This window comes from Arachis ipaensis, chromosome B1 (assembly GCF_059453495.1).
Source record: "Arachis ipaensis isolate K30076 ecotype BB chromosome B1, ASM5945349v1, whole genome shotgun sequence".
Classification (NCBI taxonomy): domain Eukaryota; kingdom Viridiplantae; phylum Streptophyta; class Magnoliopsida; order Fabales; family Fabaceae; genus Arachis; species Arachis ipaensis.
The window spans coordinates 138,891,722-138,911,341 of record NC_142436.1 but is presented as its reverse complement, the minus strand read 5'-3'; the positions used below and the strand labels follow the sequence as shown (position 1 = coordinate 138,911,341).

Below are 19,620 nucleotides of genomic sequence, written 5' to 3'. Positions count from 1 at the left end.
GTTTAAACGAAAGAAATTCAATTAATGAAATTGAAAACGGAGTATTTAAGTGAGAGTATACCAAGTAATTAATAAACGTTTTGTTCTTTGTTAAGAACTGAAGTCCTTTTTCAGGACGAAATAAATTAAGGACGCACTTGGAGCGAGTGAACTAATTTATACATGATATATGATATAGAACACATTTTTCGCTAGTAAATTGTGCATTTCAAAATAGACTAATAAGAAATGATTAAAATGCAAGAACGAATGTTGAGTATCAATATTTGTTAGTGAAGTGACGCGCTCTCTTCCAGTTTCCATGACAGCAGATCAGCGAGGAAGTCTGGTCAATGGTCAACCCGCGGTGTCGAGGTGGAATGACAAGCAAGCTTCACGTGGTGACTCTGGACGAGGATGTTCCATTAGCACTTGCTTCTTTATATAGTTGTGTGGAATATACTCTCCACTCATTCTGTTGAGTTTTCCCTTGCTTCTGTTTGTCGGCATTCACTTGCTGGTTTCTTTTTCTTTGTTCTAGTTGTGTTCTTGTTGCTCTATAATTAAAATTAATGGGTGAAGGGTTGAGGCTACTGAAAATCACAGTTGTGCGAGGGAAAACATTAGTGATCCGGGATTTCAAGAGCAGTGATCCTTATGTTGTGGTCAAGCTTGGCAATCAGGTATATCCTTTTTTTTTTGTTTTAATTAATATCATATCAACACTAATCAACATAGTTTAATCTCAGATCAGAATGTTAGTATGATTCATCTAACTGTGTATCAGACAGCAAAGACCAGGGTCATCAATAGCTGCTTGAATCCTGTTTGGAATGAAGAGCTAAATTTCACTCTCACTGAACCATTGGGATTTCTCAATTTGGTGAGTTGAGTTTCTTGATATTTGTTTGCTCTTCTTAAATAATCAAACTTCCTAATATAGTGTAAACTAACTAACAAGTTGGTCTTGTATGAATAGGAGGTATTTGATAAAGATGTTTGGAAGGCTGATGACAAGATGGGAAAATCATACCTGAACCTTCAGCCATTGGTGTCTGCAGCTAGATTGAGGGACATTTTGGGGAGTTCATGTGGTGAAACAGCACTGAGGAAGGTGATGCCAGAGAGAGATAACTGTCTTGTCCGTGAAAGCATCATCAAAAATAATGTGAATGGAGAGGTGGTGCAGAATGTTTGGTTAAGGCTTGATGGAGTTGAGTCCGGGGAGCTTGAATTGACCATCAAGTTGATCACTCCTGTTGCCTCTTCGTAGCTTTAGACCTTAGTCAATTTATTTATCTATTCTTATTATATAAAAGTTAATACCTGTTATAAATATATTTATTGTGAATATTCTAGCGAGACGTTGGACCCTTAGCTAAAAGTTGGGTCCTTGGCTAAGAGTTAGACCCTTGGCTATAAATAGCCCTTCTCATGTTCTCTAATGCATACAATCAATAATAGAATTATCTATTATTCTCCTTATTCTTTCTCCTTCTCTCAAATTCTAATCCTTATTTTCGTAATACATTATAAGTACGAGTTCTACTCTACGGCTAAGTAATTATCTCCCCTTATTACTCACTTTATTTTTCTTACTACTCATTTTATTTTCTCTTTTTTTCTTAAACATCATTGTCAAATTTTTTTTATATATATACACCACACATAAATAACTATTTTTATTATTTTTTTCATAAATGCATTTTTCTTTTTTTCTTTGTTTTAAATCATATAAAGATTTTTGAAGTTTTACTGAACAAATCTCTAAAAAATTATTGTATGCTTTAGGAATTTTGAGTCATTCAAGAACTTTCATATAAATTTCTTTATCAATTGAGCCGTATAAATAGGCTGTAACAACATTCATTAGGGGTATGTCAAGCTTTTCATACATAACCAAACTAATCATATATCTTAAATGTTAATTGAATCCACCAGGAGAATATGTTTCCACATCGTCAATACCAAGTTTTTTGTGAAAACCTTTGTACTACTAGTCGTGCTTTGTATCTTTTTTTTTTTTATTATTTTTCTCATTTCGTTTGCGCACAAAAATTCACTTGTATCCCACTGGTTCTATACATTCAGGGATTTTGACTATAAGACTAAAAACTTCACATTTTCTAAGTGAAGTTAATTCAGCGTGAATTGCGTCTTTTCATTTTGGCCAATCATCTCTCTGTCTGCATTCCTTGACAGATTTTGGTTCATGATCCTTATCTTGCTTTACTATTTCTACAACAATATTATAAGTAAAAATGTTGTCGACAACAGTATTCTTTCGATCTCATATTTTTTCGGTAGTGACATAACTTATCGAGATCTCTTCATTTTCAACTACCTGAACCTCTTCAGAGGTTTCGTCAATAGTTATGTTTTCGGATCCCCTTTGAGTATTTGCCTCCATATTGTGACCATGATGATTGATTATCTCTCTCCTTTTTTGGGGATTTTTATCCTTAGAACCGATTGGTCTTCCATTTATTAGGCGTGGATTGCTTTCATTTGTACTAACAATTCAACCTTCCGAAATACTTATTTTTATTGATACATTTGCAGCTGGAATGTGAAATTTTGTTACTCTCTTTAGGTCAATAAATACGTCTGACAATTAGTTTGTAATATTTTGCATATGAATTAACCTTTGTACTTCTATTTCACATTGTCTAGTGCGAGGATTTAAATGTAATAACGACAATATATTCTAAGTAATTTCCTTTTTCAACTGCTTATTTTCTCTCCCTAATTTTGAAAAAGTTTTTATCAAAATGGCAATAAAAAAATCTTGTCTTAAATAAATCACTTGTCATGGGTTCAAGATATTTTATAATGAACTCCGCTAAGGAGACAATGAGAAATCTTAACAATGTGTACAATGGACTGGTTGTTTATCCTAATAAGGGTAAAAAATAAAAATCATTCTACAAATTACCTTATATCCAAAAACCTTCGTTCAGTTATTTCAAAAATAACCATCCAAACCCTAAATTATAAACAATTTTCACCCCCAAATCACTCTTCCTCCCCAGCCAGCAGTCACTCCTGTATCCCCCTCTCTCGTCACCGTCGTGGGATTGTCATCAAACAACTATTCACGTAGTTATTAAAAGGGTTAAGTACTTTTTTCGTCCCTAAGGTTTGGGGTGAAAATCAAATTCATCCCTGACCTTTTTTTGTTATTAAAATCACCCTCAACATTACAAAACGTTATAAAATCATCATTTTCTACTTCAATTTTATTTTTTTGACCAAATTATCCTTAACAATTAATAAAAATAATAAAAATAATATTAAAAAAAACAAAAACAAAAACACTCCACCCCCCACACCCCACCTTCATCCCCGATCTCTCTTTCCTCTTCCTTTCCCATCCCCTTTTTTCCTACTCTCTTCGAATTCCTCCTTCCTCCCCATCCCCCACCCAAAAAATTCCAATTCTTCTTCTCTTCCTCAGTAACAGCAACAACCAAATTCAACAAACAATAAACTCAGCAAATTCACAATAGCAAATTCAGCAGCTCCGCCATGCAACCAATCCACGTTGGAGAGTGAAGTCCCATACTGCACCTTTAAGAAAAATCATCAGAAAGCCTGCAATTAAGAGCTTAATGTATGTATGTATTTATATTTAGGATGTGAAATAAAACTTACCGTAAATCTCAGCTAGTACTGCAGAATGGAATGGAGGTGGTTAAATAATTGAAATCCGAAGCATAAAAGAAGAGATATGAAAGGAAGGGAAACTAACTAGTGGCTCCGACGAAGGCGAGCAAGAAGTAGAAGTCGAAGAGGGTGAGGTTAGGGGAAGTCTTGGACTTGGTAATGAAGTAGAGAAAGGCTATGTATGGGAAGAGAGAGAATGCAAACAACTGGGAAGCAATGCTCGATTTCCACCTGCTTTTGAAGTGAGGGAGTATGGCGTGGAAAGGGGAAGGATCTGGTGACTGGTGGAACCTAGCTTTTGAAGTCTTTTTTTTTTTAATTTTTGTTTAAGGGTAAAATTGTCCAAAAAATATTGTTCCTAGACAAAATGATGATTTTATAATGTTTTGTAATGTTGAAGATGATTTTAATAACAAAAAAAGTAGGCGACGAATTTGATTTTCACCCCAAACTTTAGGGATGAAAAAAATACTTAATCCTTATTAAAATAATCATCTGGCTACCAGTAAAATGACCATCCAACATTTGTTAATTATATATACTTAATCTGAAACGAATAAAATAACCATCCAATTAAGAATTAAAATAACCATCTACATATTCAGTGAATTGAACATTCAACACATTTGCAAAATAGAGAGAGTTGACGGCGGTTAGATTGTGAAAGATAACAGAATTAAATCAGAAGTGTCAAAAAAAGGGAAAAAAGAGCTAAAAAACGTATTACTTGATATGTTTGCAATCAACATTGCTAATGAGTGAAGATATTGACAAGAACTAACATGTTAATTCCATCCAAACTGATCCCAAAAAAAAAACTATATTATATTGGAGGAAAAAAAAACAAACAAAAAAAATTAAAGGAAGCATGCATACATGATGTATGGTGTAAATTGCTCGGTAAAATGGTTTCTCTAGTAGCTTACTATACATTTTTTTTATGACAAAATTCTCCAACTGAAATCGAAAAAGAAGTGCTGCTAGGGGCTGCACGAACGCCGCAATGGGGCTGTTCGGGTCACTCTTTGTACGCGAAAGAAGTGCACAGACGTCCGCGGCGAGCACTCTTGCGTCAGTGGGTGTTCTGGGCGGTGGCGGCTTGTGTTTTTTGCGGCCACAGACCAGTGAGAATAGAAGAGAATAGGAGAGACGAAGAGAACTCACATGCAGAGGGAAGCGGGTTTGCTCTCTCCATAATTTCAAATCCTAGTGTTTTTTTTTTTAATTCAAGAACGGTAATTGTTAATAATTAATTAAACGGAAAAGCTCTGCATACAAGCCATTAGGGCTTGTATGCTTTACAAGTTCATTAAACAATAAAACCAAAATACGCGCTGCTCCACATACGTTGATTACACGCGCTATATAAGATCCCGCGTATATCTAACTACCAAATTTAAAATATTTGTTTCCTTCTTCGTTTTCGTTATTTTGAGATTTGGTTGTTCTTCTTCTCGCGCGTCTTCCGTCCTTCTTCTCCATCGTTCTTTTCCTCTCCTTTTCTCACTGGTATGTTCTTCGTTTACGTTACCTTTTTCTCTCTCTGCAACTCGAGCTTCGTTTTCTATTTTGATTTGTTGTTTTCTGAAATCAAAGTTTGAACTCGTTTTGAAGATAATGGATCATTCAACCTCAGATTGTCAGCTGAATCCAGGCGAAGTGGATTATGAATTTGAATCTAACGAAGTTCCTGAGGTTTGATTTACATAGGATTAGTATGAATTTTCTTTCAGTAATTTGTATAGCATTGTGTAGTTGAAAAATTGCTGAACATTGACTGTGAAACTAACACGTTAACATGAATCTGTCGATTCAATGTATTAGTTGTGATTAATTATCTGGAATTTGTAGCAGACGCTCGGGTGTAGATCAGGTCTTTTTTGGGTGTATTTTTGCTAGAAGTGTGGGTGTATTTACACTTTACTGGTTTTTTGTTATTTTAATTGAGTTGTTGTTGTTCAGGTGTATTATATCAGACATGATTGGGTGTGTTTTTAGTTGTTGACATGGTGTATTCTGCAGCCTGTGTATTTTACAGTTTATGGCTTTAAAGGTCATTCTGTAGTTGAGTTGTTGCAGTTCGGGTGTATCATATTAGACATAATTGGGTGTATTTGAATCATATCTATGGGTGTATTCACAGTTCTGACACGGTGTATTGTGCAGCCTCTCTCAGTTGTTGATGACGAGCTTGTTCCGAAGGTTGGAATGACCTTTACCACCCTTGAAGATGCTGAAAAATTTTACAGGAACTACGCCAAGGCTGCAGGTTTCTCTACAAGAGTTCGGTGCACAAATAGGAAGGGAAACGAGATTAAGAATCAACTGATTACATGTAGCAGAGAAGGAAAATGGAAATCTAAAATATCTCTGACCGAGAAGACCAATCCGATAGCTGGTTTAAACTGTCCAGCAAGAATTTATATACACACATTGAAGGATGTCGGTGCTTGGATCATTTCAAAGGTTGTGCTGGATCATTCACACCCCTGCTGTCCAAGTAAAGCAGAGATGCTCAAACAGCACAGGGAACTAAGCATGTCCATTCGTCGTACGATAGAGAATAACGAGGAGGCCGGTATCAGACCAAGCAAAACTTACCAATCATTTGTTGCGGCTGCCGGGGGCCACCGCGAGTTAAATTTTATCAAAAAGGACGTGAGGAATTACATTACCAGGGAAGTGCGGAATGTTTCCGAACAAGAAGATGCAAAGGAATTCGGGAAATATTTGTTAAGAATGAAAGAGAAGAATCCGAATTTCTTTTTTGAGCTCGAACTCGAGGAGGATCAATCGATTAAGCTGGCTTTTTGAGCCGATGCAAGAAGCAGAGCCGCCTTTGAGTATTTCGGAGACGTCATTTCATTCGACACCACCTACAATACAAACAGGTAACAAACTGCCCCTGTTTATGATGCTAAATTAATTTATTTTTACGAATCCGCAGCAGAGGTGTATATTGGCTGTTTCATTGGGTGTATACGAAGCATTTGTTGGGGTGTACCTAATGATTTTGCATTCTGGACTATGGTAATTTGTTTCAGGTATAATTTGGTCTGTGGTTCTTTTGTCGGGGTGAATCGCCACGGTCAGTCAACACTTCTCGGATGCTCTTTGATGAAGAACGAAGAAATTGAATCATTCAAATGGTTATTTCAATGCTGGCTTCGTTGCATGGGAGGAAACGCTCCGAAAGGGTTTCTCACCGATCAGTGCGCATCAATGAAAAGGGCTTTAGAGGCCTGTATGCCAACAACAGTTCACCGTTGGTGTATTTGGCACATCATGAAGAAGATTCCAAGCAAATTAAACGGGTACAAGGGACATGCCGATATCGAACAAGAAATGAGCCAAGTTGTTTGGAACTCTCACAGCAAAGACTCATTTGATAGGAATTGGAATGATTTTCTGCTGAATTTTGGTCTTGCGGACAACAAGTGGCTTTCAGGTAATGTCTTTTTAAAATCTGCAGCAGAGGTGTATATTGCATGTCCCCTCGGGTGTATTTATAGTCTATGTTTGGGTGTATTATGCAGATCTGTACGAACACCGTCACATATGGGTTCCTATCTATCTGGATCACCACTTCTGGGCAGGGATGAGAAGCACACAAAGGAGCGAGAGCATGCATTCATTTTTTAACAAGTATATCACCCGGAACAGCTTGCTTATTCAGTTTGTCAAACAATACGATAATTGCCTCGGAAGCAGGGAGCAAGCAGAGAGAGAATCAGATGCTGCAGATTTTCATACGGTCATACCGTGTGCAACCAAATCCTCCATTGAAGCTCAGTTTCAAGATGCGTACACGCATGCAAAGTTTAGGGAAGTCCAAGCGCAACTTAGAGGAAAGACGAATTGCATCACCAGATTAAAGAATTCCGCTCTAGGCTATTCAGTATACGAAGTCGGAGAACAAGTTTCCAGCTCAATATTCAACAAGTTCGTGGTTACTTACGACTCAGTTGTAGCCAAGGTAAAATACCAAAGCTTATTATTCGAGTCGAGAGGGATACTGTGCCGTCACGCACTAAGCGTGTTAAGCTTCGAACAAGTAAGCCAAGTGTCCCCTAGATATATACTGGAACGATGGAGCAAGAAGGTAAAGAGGCGACACACACACATCAAGAGCAGCCACGACGAGCCACTGATGGAGCCAAGAAGCAAGAGGTTCGACCAATTGGTTTTTCGTTCGCAAAATATTTGCGAATTTGCATCCAAATCGGAGGAGCTGACTGCAATTCTGCACCGTGCGTACGATAACGTCATGGTCGAGATGGAATCTTTAAAAGCCAAAAGGAAGGGGACATCTTCTTTATCCCACGAAGACGCCAACTTGGAATCCGTTAACGAGCTTCAAAGCCCGCCAAGGATTCGAACAAGAGGACGTCCAAAAAATAGGCTAGGTTCAAAATTGGACAAACAGATCGCAAATACCACAAAGAAGAAGAAGACGAAAGTTTTAAGCGAGGTAAAAGTAATGTTCTTTAAATTTGTGGCGATTGAGTTTATTTATCTCGTTAATAGTTTAGCTAATGTGTGAGTGTTATATTTAGATAAACCTGTTTGATGCTGCATCAGCGGTGCATTCAAATTTCAGCCAATATCAAGCACACGTTATAAATTATCAGTTCAGGGTACCAGCAGCAGGGGATAACTCTTTGGGTGTATAGTTTTAGAGAATATGGGTGTAAAAGAAGTGTTCTTTTGGGTGTATTTTTGTTCATTGACAATTTACATATAGATACATATATAGATACATATAGAACAAAAGCTGTAAAAATTCGCAGGTTATGAGTGTATATTTGATTTGATGTTTTTCTTCATATTTTAGTACATGTAATTCATACATTTTGAATACAGCACAGACAGTTTGGGTGTATATTTTATGCAATCTTGGGTGTATTATTAGGCCTGCGTTGGGTGTAACACTTTATAATTTGCGTTTATATATGCCTTGATTTTTTCCTTCATATTTTACCACCTGTAATACAGCTTTTGAATACAGCACAGACAGTTTAACAGCACAGATAGTTTAACTATGGAAAAAAATATACATGGAATAAAAATTGTTGATAAATGGCAAATATTTACATCATTTGTTCAATTTACAAACTACCCAGCAGTTGGATTACGCAGTTTCTATATCAGCAGAATTTATCTGACAAAACGGACTCAATAATACAGAGGATGGCTTTGACAGCCTTATAGCACTACTCTCTCTAATTGTCCGATCTCTCTGTTTATTCATCTCACTGAATAGTATCCGGGAAGCATACTCCACTCTATAGTGGTCCACCTCCTCCTACAATTAAAAAGTATATTCTGTTTAAACAGCAATATTAATTCAGTAAAGTAATACAGAGTTATATAATTCTAAAGATAGTTACCTGTTTCCAATTATCCCATTTATACTTCCCCTTTTTAATGTTTTCCGGCTCAATTAACTCAAGCCACTTCATAACGTAGATAGCGTAGTCATAGCTGAAAACGAAGAAAATAGATTACAAATCTCATTTAGGAAAGTTTAATGTTCAGAGTTACAAATTTATACCTTGTTTTTTGGCCTGATATTTTAACATATGATGCTTTAATTTCCTTCTCCTTCTCGTCTTTCTCCAGAGGTTCCCCGCCGACATATGCTCTCAATATTGAAAATACATATCCCTTAAATACCAAAACAAATCAGTAATACACCCGAATGAATGCACAAGATACACCCAACTGAATGGACAACATACACCCAACACAACTAACGAAATAGACTTATCTATTAAAGTAAAGAAGACAGAGACAACTTACATTGAATTTATTAATCTGCTTTCTCTCTTCGCTTGGAGCTTTTTTGTGTAGCGAGTCAAGTATATGACATTTCTGCTTCGTTGTATTTATCATCCATAACCACCAATGCCCCGAGTGGCAAACAGGTGCAAAAATCTGAAGGATTGCCACATTTCAACAGTGCGTTATCTTATTTGGCATATAAGTAAATAAGCGTACTAACAAATTTAGCAAACGAAAACTTACATATGGATGCGAAGTTAATTTTTTTCTATCTATGAAGGGAATAAAACTCGGGTAGCCTTCCACCCTGAATTCCTTATTCGTTTTCGGTGATATGAATTCCCCATTTGGGTGATCTGAAAGTGCCATGCTCTGCAAGAATTGCGAAACAAGAAATGAAATACTGAAAATACACAACTTACACCCAATTGAACGTAAAAAGTACACCCAATTCAATACAGAAAATACACCCAAAGTTCGTAGAAGTAACACTTACCACAATATCGGGGGGGAGACAGTATATTTGTTCTTGAAACCTCTTTTTATTTTTTTGGTTGAGGATGAGGCAGATGGCAGATACAATCTAGAAATATATGCCGAAATCAATTTTACATTAATAAACATTGCAATTGACTTTGGTGTAAAAACATTAATGTTATTCTAATATTACCTGAGATTCTATATCACTTTTTGCCTGGAGGGATGCAAGGTGCATTCTCATCAAAATGTATTCATTTTGGGCAATGAGAGTGCACATCTCCTCATACTCGTTAGTATTGCCATCTGCGTCTTCCTTCAGTCTCGTCCCCCAGATGTAGCACTTTTGTTTCATATCATCCGTAATCTGATTTATTGCCCCAGGAGTTTCAAACTTCGCAGAACTTTCTCCCCCAGTCTCCCTCTGAATTTGTGGACTTTTGTTTTTTCCCTTCGCCGCACTGCTTGCTATTTTTTGGACCAAATCGTCCAATTGTTCTAGCAAATTTGCAGCTTCAGGAGATTTTGCCCTTTCTGTCTCCTGCGTTGACGCCCCCTCCTGGCTTGAATCAGTCAATCCAAGGCTGAATGATGGCACACCTGGATATGTTTTAGGAACATAGGTTGCTGTCCGTGCCATCATCAACAGGGCAGCAGCGTCTTCTGCGGCTGGATGACTGCGTCATCATGTATAAGAATAAGAATAAGAATATACAGATGATAAGCAAAGATTAAATTTAGTCTGATGAACTTACATTTTAGTTGGAGCTGGGGGAATCGTGGGTGTGGTCTCTTGAAGTTGTTTGGGGGTTTCAGGAGTGCTGCACAGTTACACAAAATTAATCATGGCGTAAAAAAAACTAATCATGAACAATATACACCCAAACTGTTAGCAAATATACACCCAAACTCTAAACAAATATACACCCAATACTATTTCTTACGTTTCTGTAGTCCCTTCAATCTGTAGCATAGGGGTTGGTTCAAAATCTGTCTCAGTGGTTGTTTGGGATGCCGGCACAAAAACATGAATCGGGACTCTAAACAAGAAGAAAAAAGAAGGGTTAACAACGCCTTTGAAAATAATAAGGTTATAAGGTTTAAATATTCTTGAAAAACTCACATTGCAAGCGCATCCGACGGTGTCTGTTCCCTCACAACCATCATGTTCGAATCAGCCGGACTCAACCTAAAATACACCCAACGAAGGTCAAAAAATACACCCGAACAATTCAAAAAGAAGACAGGCTTTGTTTTTTGAGAACTTACATACTTGCAGTTTTTGCTTTCTTTTCCTGCCTTTTTTTTCTTGAATAAAATAATAAATGGCTTTTTTTTCTAAAAAAATATATATATAGAATTAGAAGTAGAAGGTAATAGAAGAACAAAAGTAACGGTTATCTGAAAGAGAAATTACATGCTCTCTGACGGCTGCTTTACACTACTCTGTTCTGTGCGTCCTTGAGAGGAAGGATCATCACTTCCCAAGTTCACAGCCGGTATTCTAAAACAGATTTGATGTTATTCAGACAAAATAAGATACAGGTATAAAATACACCCAAATGAATGCACAAGATACAACCAACCGAATGGACAATATACACCCAACACAACAAACGAAATATCCCAACTTAATAAACAACATACACCCAAATGGTTCCACAAAATACACCCAAATCATGATAACAAGATTTTATTAAATAAAGCTTCTTACGTTTCAGAGGACACATAGCGACCTTCTGTCGATCGCAGGTCTGCTTGGTTCTCCCTGCGAAACAAGAAACAATTATTAGCAAACAAAACACACCAAAATCTGAAATAGACACCCCACCAAGACATACTCATCTGCAGCAGATTTATCAACGTTTTTCCTTAGCCATTCTTCCAGTTCGTCACTTGATATTTCATATCTCTCACTACATTCATAAAAGAAGATGTTAACAAAAATAATTACGATGATAGACAGTAATATAGCTTACGAGGTACTGTACCCATCAAAGTATTGATCTTCTTAAGGAGGTGAATCCTCCACAACAACTTTTTTCTTTTTTGGTTGTGTTCTGGGTGGAAAAAAAGAGAGTACCAATCAGAAATAAAAAATTAATTTTATCACAGAATATTATCCAAAGAAGTGCTTACTTTTTTGGTGATATTTTTGTCTTTTTCTTTTTCTTTTCCTTCTCCACCGGTGATGATTCTTCGCTCCTATAAGTTAATAAGAGACACTTCAGTTAATACACGAAATCTTTATAATGAAGGCAAAAGAAAGGAGTAATAATTTCAGGACATTACTCATCACTTGATTCAGATTCAGATTCTAAATTAGAATCTGACCCCTCTTGACTCTTCTTTCTTTTTCTGGAGTCCATTCTGGAAGGCAAACAATCATTATTTAGAACATACTAAAAAATACACCCAAATGAATGCACAAGATACACCCAACTGAATATACAATATACACCCAACGCAGCAAACGAAACACACCCAGCTTAATAAACTACATACACCCAACGTGATCAACAAAATACACCCAACTCGAAAAAGAAATTACACCCAAGTATGGTACTTACTTTTTCTCCTTTTTGCTGCGGTGTTTTCTTCCTGAATCCTCTGAGTCTTCTTGAGTCTCAGACTCAGAGGTAGAAGTGTCCTTGTCAGTAGTTGTTTCTGTCTCCGAAGACGATGTTGAACTCGCCTTCCTTTTTTTGTTTTTTTGATTTCTTGTTTTTTTTTCTTTTTTTTTTCATTTTTTCTCTTGCTCTTGTCTCCGCCATCTTCACAATCCCCTAAAACATTAGATATTTTAGTTAGCAGCATTCAGGTAAATAAAATACAACCAACATATTATGTTTACTTACCAAAGTTTTCTCTCTTTTTGCAGTCATTCTTTCCACCAACTGCTCCTTAGTCCAGTTGGCAATCCAGGACTTTGGTGGTCTTTCAGCCTTCTTCTTTCCTTTGTTTTTTGAAAGATGAAAGTAAATTATCATCAGGGCGAAGAGGCAGCCATCAATTGCCTTCTTCTTTTTCTCCTTGTAGTCTGTGATGCCCTTGACCATGAAGGTCAAAACATGCCCCCCCAGTTTCTCTCCGATGTGCTGTCCATCTTAAAAATTGGGGCCAAGTGCACAGGCGATATTTTGTTTATCGTCGTTGGCAAAAGGAACGCCATCTGTATATAGAGGATGAATATCCTCTTGAACATCAGGCGTTCCTCTTCGTTGCCAACGCCGATTTCCATCATTTCATCGGTAAGACTTTTGAGGGTCTTACCCTGGAATCTTCTAAAAATTATTTTGTCATCATCAGAAAGTTTCTTATACTCAACTTTCTCAGGAAATAGATCTCCTAGAAAAAGGAAAATAACAAAGTATCAAAGTCGGTTCAAATACACCTAAGCATCAACTTAAATACACCCAAGCATCAACTTAATATACACCTATAATTTTAAGCTAGTTACCTGTTGCATTGATGCCAAGCGCATCACCTATTGTTTTTGGTGTTATTTGGAAAGAACCATATCCTGTTTTCAGTCTGTTCTCCCCAAGTTTGAATTTGTTTGCCAGCTCCCTTAACAGTTGGTGATCCACCCTCAGTGGTGGGATGTGCATCAACCCACCGAATCCGAGATCCCTCACAATCGTCTTCTTCTCCTCACTCATGTTTCTGAACTTATCACTTAGGAGATGTGTGGCACACTTAAGGTCTTTTGTTTGGTTTCTTGCTGCCATTTTCTCTGAAACGAAAAATACACCCAAAGATATCAGTAAGATACACCCATATATATGAGTCAGATACACCCATTAATAAGAGTAAGATACACACATATATGAGTCAGATACACCCATTGATAACAGTAAGATACACCCATATGTAAGAATCAGATACACCCATTGATAACAGTGAGATACTCCCATAGATATGATTCAGATATAGTATCCATATATATCAGTCAGATATCACTCAAACATGCTTCAATATCAAGCCACATTACAAGGTCAAGCAGTATACACCCCCAATCTACGGAATAAACCCCCAAAAATCAGTTACCAGAAGATCTAGAACAACAAGAATAACAGGATAACTTAGAACAACAACGTAGAAGAACAGTGTAACAAAGAAGCAAGAATAACAGTAAACCCTAGAACAACGACGTAGAAGGAAAGTAAAACGTAGTTTGTAATATGGAAAATATACAGGAATCTTAATGAACTTACGTTGACTATTGTTGCTTTGTTTTCTCTTCAGATTCTTGATGGAGAGTTTGATGGTGTTTTGACGGAGGTTTCGAACAATGACTTGTATATTTTGAACTTTGATTTTCGCTCGAAAATGGAAGGGTTTCCTTGTTTTCGAAGCGCTTTGAGAAGTGGAAGAAGTGGAAGAGTTTGCCATACGTAACCGTTTGAGTGTTGAGCGCGTGAAGGTGACGCTCCATGTAATCTCTCTTCATGCGCGTGACTTGTATTTGGGCTGGGCCAACTTGTAAGCTTGTAAGCTTGTATGTGTAGCAGGCCCGTTAATTAAATTAATTATTATATGATTTTAATTTTTTTTATCCTTATTGTACACTAAAATTAATGTCTCCTTATATTTTCTCTTTTATAATTGATGGGAATTCATAACCAACATATATCCCCAATTTTTTTTAAAAAATATGTCTTCATAAGAACATATAAAAAAAAAACAAATCTAATAACAACAGAAATTAAAAAAATTAAAACAAATACAAAATAAAAATAACAAATAAAAAATAACTTTGTATAATTTTAATATAAACAAATTTTATATTACAAATATTTTAAATAAAAACACATCAAATTTAATATTAATTTATATATATATTTTAGTTAATTTTTAAATAATATAATATTTATTAAAATATATTTTATATTATCATTAATTTATCATTCTGCGCATCATTCAGGTATCAATCTAGTTTAATGATAATGATTAATTCCATCATATATAGATGCATATGCCAATGTAATTTATCATCTAATTTCTAAATGAAAGTGTTCTGCTTCATGCTTATAATTTATGCCATGTGGTAATGGGATAGTAATAAAAAGATAAAATTGATAAAAAAAAATTACCAGCCAAAAGTCCAAAGCAAACAGAAAATGAATAAAAATAATAATTAAAAGAGGTTGCCTTACGTGCCTAAAATTTAATCCATAAGAATAGGATCAAAGAAAGGAAAGTGTATACTACTATGGAAATTGATGAAAGTGATGAGGAAGAGAGCGCGCAAAGACAAAAAAAAAAAAAAAAAAAGATGAGGAAGTGGGTCCCTTTCACAATAACATATAATAATTGCCGTATTTAGTTTCCCAACGTAATTCACTTTTCCTTCGTTTGATCTTAGCTACTTTGCTTGGCTTCTCAAAGTCTGGCGCCTCTGTTCTAACATCGACCTTCTTCTCTTCTGTTTCCTTCTTGTTCTGACTGTGAGTTTCCTCTGCAACCGTAACTGTAACAGTAATTTTAACTATGTGATGGTTCTTGTGACATAACAATAACATATCACTTTTGTTGTCAAAAGGTTATTTTTTCTATTTCCGGAAGCACCCCATGTCGCCAAAATCCCGAGGTATGTCTCTCTCTCGTTAAATTTTGAAACGCCAATCATTAATTTACAAATTTCAGTTTTGAGATCATGAGTTGGTGCTTCTCTCTACTTCCTTAGCTTGCTGAATTTTTAGAAACTTAAGATAAATCCCCTCTGAAGGGAAGTATAGTTGATAAATGAGAACAGCATGAAGCCTCTCTAATCAGTGAATTTAACTCCGCTTTAACTCAGCCTCGGTGCATGTGTGTGTACTTTTCTTGTTACAGATGTTTGTATTGTTGGTGTTGCAAGGACTCCAATGGGGGATCTACTTGGCAACCTATCATCTTTATCAGCAACACAACTAGGCTCAATTGTTATTAAGGGTAATGATCAATGTGCTTTGTCCAATTTTTTTTGTTGTGTGTTGGGGGGAGTGTTCTTATTAATTATGGAAAGGGTTTAGCTAACATGTACCCTTACCATTAGTAGAAAGTTTTAAATGTTTTTGTTTAATGCATGCAAAACAAATGCATTGGAAACTTAAATTTTTTATATCTTCAATGAAAACTTTCCTAATTTGTAAACTTAACATAAGATAGATAAACTCTTATGGAATCAAATACTTGATCTTCTTGTGTTTTATGCTGTCATGTAAATATATGCAGCTGCTCTCAAGAGAGCAAATGTTGATCCATCACTTGTGCAAGAAGTGTTTTTTGGGAATGTTCTTAGTGCAAATTTAGGACAAGCTCCTGCCCGACAAGCCGCCTTAGGGGCAGGCATACCTACTTCTGTAATCTGCACGACTATTAACAAGGTGTGTTCATCGGGGATGAAAGGTACATCTTTTAATGGGTTCGGAAGGCTATTCATACTCCAATATATGATTTATTAGCGGGTATGTGATGAAATCACGGTCCTGTGTTTTTTGTTGCAGCTACCATGCTTGCAGCACAGACCATAGAATTGGGTAGAAATGATGTTGTTGTGGCTGGTGGTATGGAAAGCATGTCAAATGCGCCTAAGTACATTGTAGAAGCAAGGTTTTCTTTTAATTCATAAATTGCCAAAATTATACACTTCTGCCGTGTTCAAATGATTTTCTTGTGGTGTTTCAGTAGATACTTTATCCCACCTAGTTTCACCTACTAAGTTGCTTGCATTTTATGCTGGGTTTTTCTTGTATATATTGCACTTGTAAAACAGGAAGGGGTCTCGGTATGGACATGATACGATCATTGATGGTATGATCAAAGATGGCCTTTGGGATGTCTATAATGACTTTGGCATGGGAGTTTGTGCAGAACTATGTGCAGATCAGCATGTCATAACAAGAGATGAGCAGGTTGCGTAATATATTTCATGCTATGCTTATATATTTCTTTATTATATCGATTTGAGAAGGTTTACCTTCTTGCCAAATGACATTACTCTATCCCTTGGAATATATTATTTCAACTCATTGAAAACCTTAGTTGAATCAAGTATTTATCTTGCTATTCTTTTTTTCTATGTATATCTGTTAGGACTCGTATGCCATTCAAAGCTTTGAGAGAGGAATAGCTGCTCAAAATGCTGGTCATTTTTCTTGGGAGATAGTTCCGGTGTGATTATGATTTCTGCCTGCACTGAATTGTTGATAACTTATGCAGTAATATTTATGTAATTCTGATTTAACACTTTGGTCTCCTACAGGTTGAAGTTTCTGGTGGAAGAGGGAAACCCTCTAGAATAGTTGATAAAGATGAAGGATTGGGGAAGGTAAGCAGATCACAGTATGTAATTACATGTGTTAACGTATCTCTATTGGACATAGTGGTAGATATTAGGATTACATTGTAATGCCATGTGTATGCGCATCTATAGTATAGTGTACTAACCAGAGTTACTCATAAAGGAGAGTTTATTAGAATTTAGAGTTTCTTTCACTTTACTCTTTTTTTTTTCTTTTTTATTTTGTGGTACTTCTGCCTCTATTGGTGTAACTAGAGAAATTTGTCACCAAATTCACGTCAGTTCCGTAATAAAAAAAAATCTGTATCTGTTGTTGATTTTTGGAAGGCAAGGGGAATTTTTCAGTTCATTGTTATTTGTGTTTTCAGTGTTATCTCAGCATCTAGCCTTTTGGTACCGCCAAGGTTAAGGTTCTTCTGAACACCCTAAAATTAAGCTCTGTTAATATGGTATCATACAATGGTTAATGTTGGTGTGATTACTTCTGTTATTTAGTTCAGAAGTTCTTCTGACTTTTTACGGTTCGCAGTTTACTTGATTCATGGTCTTTCTGACTTGCTTGGCATTGGATTATGGTGGAGACTTGTGCATTTTGATTGATATCTATATTATTGTTCTTGTGGCTAGTTTGATGCTGCAAAGTTAAAGAAGCTTAGAGCAAACTTCAAGCCGAATGGTGGTACTGTGACTGCTGGCAATGCTTCTAGCATAAGGTCCGTCTCTTCCACCATGTCACTCCTCATACATGTCTCTTTGCTTATCTGTTATGTGTGCTCTAAAATCTAGAGTGCATTCTTTATTCTTATGTGAATTCATGGGAATAGTTCCATGCATCATTGCAAGAAATTCGATTAGTTTTAATCATACCATTCTAGAAAACTGTGATATAGCACTCACAAGGTTGTGAAGTGCATGCCCTTTTATTGATAATGAACTGGTTTATGGATTTGACTAGTGATGGAGCTGCTGCGATAGTGCTAGTGAGTGAAGAGAAAGCACGTGAGCTTGGATTGCATGTAATAGCAAAGATAAGAGGATTCGCGGATGCGGCTCAGGTCTTGTGACTGATTATTCTAAACTGTTTTGATCTTGATAAATATGATCATGTAGAGCTGAATCAAAATGATCTTTACAGGAACCTGAATTATTTACAACTGCTCCTGCCCTTGCAATACCAAAAGCTATATCAAATGCTGGTCTAGAGGCTTCTCAAATTGATTATTATGAAATAAATGAAGCTTTTTCTGTAAGGAATACAGCACCCTTTACTCATTCATTCTTATTTCCTTTATCTTTTGTTGTTCTAATTTCTTCTATACAGGTTGTGTCTCTTGCAAATCAGAAGCTTCTTTGTCTTAGTCCTGTGAGTGTTCATGTGACTAAACTAGTTCTTTGCACATTAATCTGACATTTTCTTTTGGCTAGCATGGCTGCTTCTCCAATTTGATTCCTTCATTCTGCCCCATTACATGACTAAATATTGTATATAATTCATGCATTTCTTATTAAATGCAGGACAAACTTAATGTACATGGTGGAGCTGTATCATTAGGCCATCCACTGGGTTGCAGCGGGGCTCGAATCCTAGTTACATTAATAGGGGTAAATTGCAATCTTGGTTACTCTAAGCATCTTATTCCTTTGCCCTTACATACTTTCGCATGTATATGAACCAACTTGGGTTCGGCTGTTTTAGGTATTGAGACAGAAGAATGGGAGATATGGCGTTGCTGGCATCTGCAATGGCGGAGGCGGAGCATCTGCACTTGTCCTTGAGCTCATGTAAGCACTTTTTTTCTTTGGTTAAGCTTTAGCCAAGCTTAACATACTTTATACGGTGTAGTTGGTCCTTGTTTTTAATTAATGTAGCTTATAAAGTTATAACTATAATTTCTGGTGAATTAGTCAGGGGCCTTAAAGCCTTATGTTCAAATATGAAGGCTTAAATATGGTTTAAGATGATAAATATGGCTTAAATAAAGGGAAGAAGATAATCCTTGTAGAACAATGAGGGTTATACATAAAAGAATGGAAATATTGTCAATGAAATTGAACAATCTTAATTCCTGTAAGTTGTAACAATCTCTATCAACTGTCTTGGTATGTTTCTGAATGAATAATTAAACATATGTTTGCTTATTATTAATCAAGAAATCCCCAATAATTGAGGATTTTTGAAATTTGCAGGCCATCAGCCAGGTTGGGGCATTCTAAATTATGATCTTGGTCTCCTCACATACTGCTTCACAATACTTCTGTAGCATTTTTTTTTTCTTTGATCGATGAATAATGTAATAAGTTCAATTAGAGAAATATATGGAAGTATTAGCTAAGCATCACATTTTTCTTTCTTGGATTCATCTCCTATTCATATATCTTTTAACACTATTATTGGTTCAGCTTTCAATGGCATTCAGTTTCTTCCA

The 19,620-nt window shown here is 36.2% G+C and overlaps 3 protein-coding genes across 4 annotated transcripts; 2 read left to right on the top strand and 1 right to left on the bottom strand.

Moving 5' to 3' along the window:
* Positions 1-396: 396 nt before the first annotated feature.
* Positions 397-1,464, top strand: LOC107636908 (protein C2-DOMAIN ABA-RELATED 11). Of its 2 annotated transcripts, none has more exons than XM_016340386.2 (3): positions 397-662; positions 767-862; positions 959-1,464. In XM_016340386.2, exons 1-3 carry the CDS (start codon positions 552-554, stop codon positions 1,250-1,252), a joined length of 501 nt encoding a protein of 166 aa, XP_016195872.1. In that variant the 5' UTR covers positions 397-551; the 3' UTR covers positions 1,253-1,464. The 2 variants fall into 2 exon arrangements, with proteins under 2 accessions (XP_016195872.1, XP_016195867.1); XM_016340381.2 differs by having other exon boundaries at positions 734-862.
* A 1,968-nt stretch (positions 1,465-3,432) lies between these two features.
* Positions 3,433-13,568, bottom strand: LOC110263072 (uncharacterized). The gene is made up of 11 exons (XM_021103611.2): positions 13,483-13,568; positions 11,030-11,095; positions 10,851-10,946; positions 10,662-10,727; positions 10,100-10,583; positions 9,926-10,012; positions 9,673-9,801; positions 9,448-9,582; positions 9,226-9,312; positions 9,036-9,101; positions 3,433-3,543 (listed from the first exon to the last, which is right to left on the bottom strand). The coding sequence occupies exons 1-11, from the start codon at positions 13,566-13,568 to the stop codon at positions 3,433-3,435; spliced, it is 1,413 nt and encodes a 470-aa protein (XP_020959270.2).
* Positions 13,569-15,110: 1,542 nt separating this feature from the next.
* Positions 15,111-19,620, top strand: LOC107636927 (acetyl-CoA acetyltransferase 2). Its single transcript, XM_016340401.3, has 15 exons — positions 15,111-15,356; positions 15,452-15,499; positions 15,745-15,843; positions 16,126-16,299; positions 16,398-16,503; positions 16,667-16,805; positions 16,987-17,064; positions 17,156-17,221; positions 17,822-17,907; positions 18,150-18,249; positions 18,330-18,440; positions 18,516-18,557; positions 18,710-18,796; positions 18,891-18,976; positions 19,382-19,620. The coding sequence occupies exons 2-15, from the start codon at positions 15,481-15,483 to the stop codon at positions 19,413-19,415; spliced, it is 1,227 nt and encodes a 408-aa protein (XP_016195887.1). The 5' UTR covers positions 15,111-15,356; positions 15,452-15,480; the 3' UTR covers positions 19,416-19,620.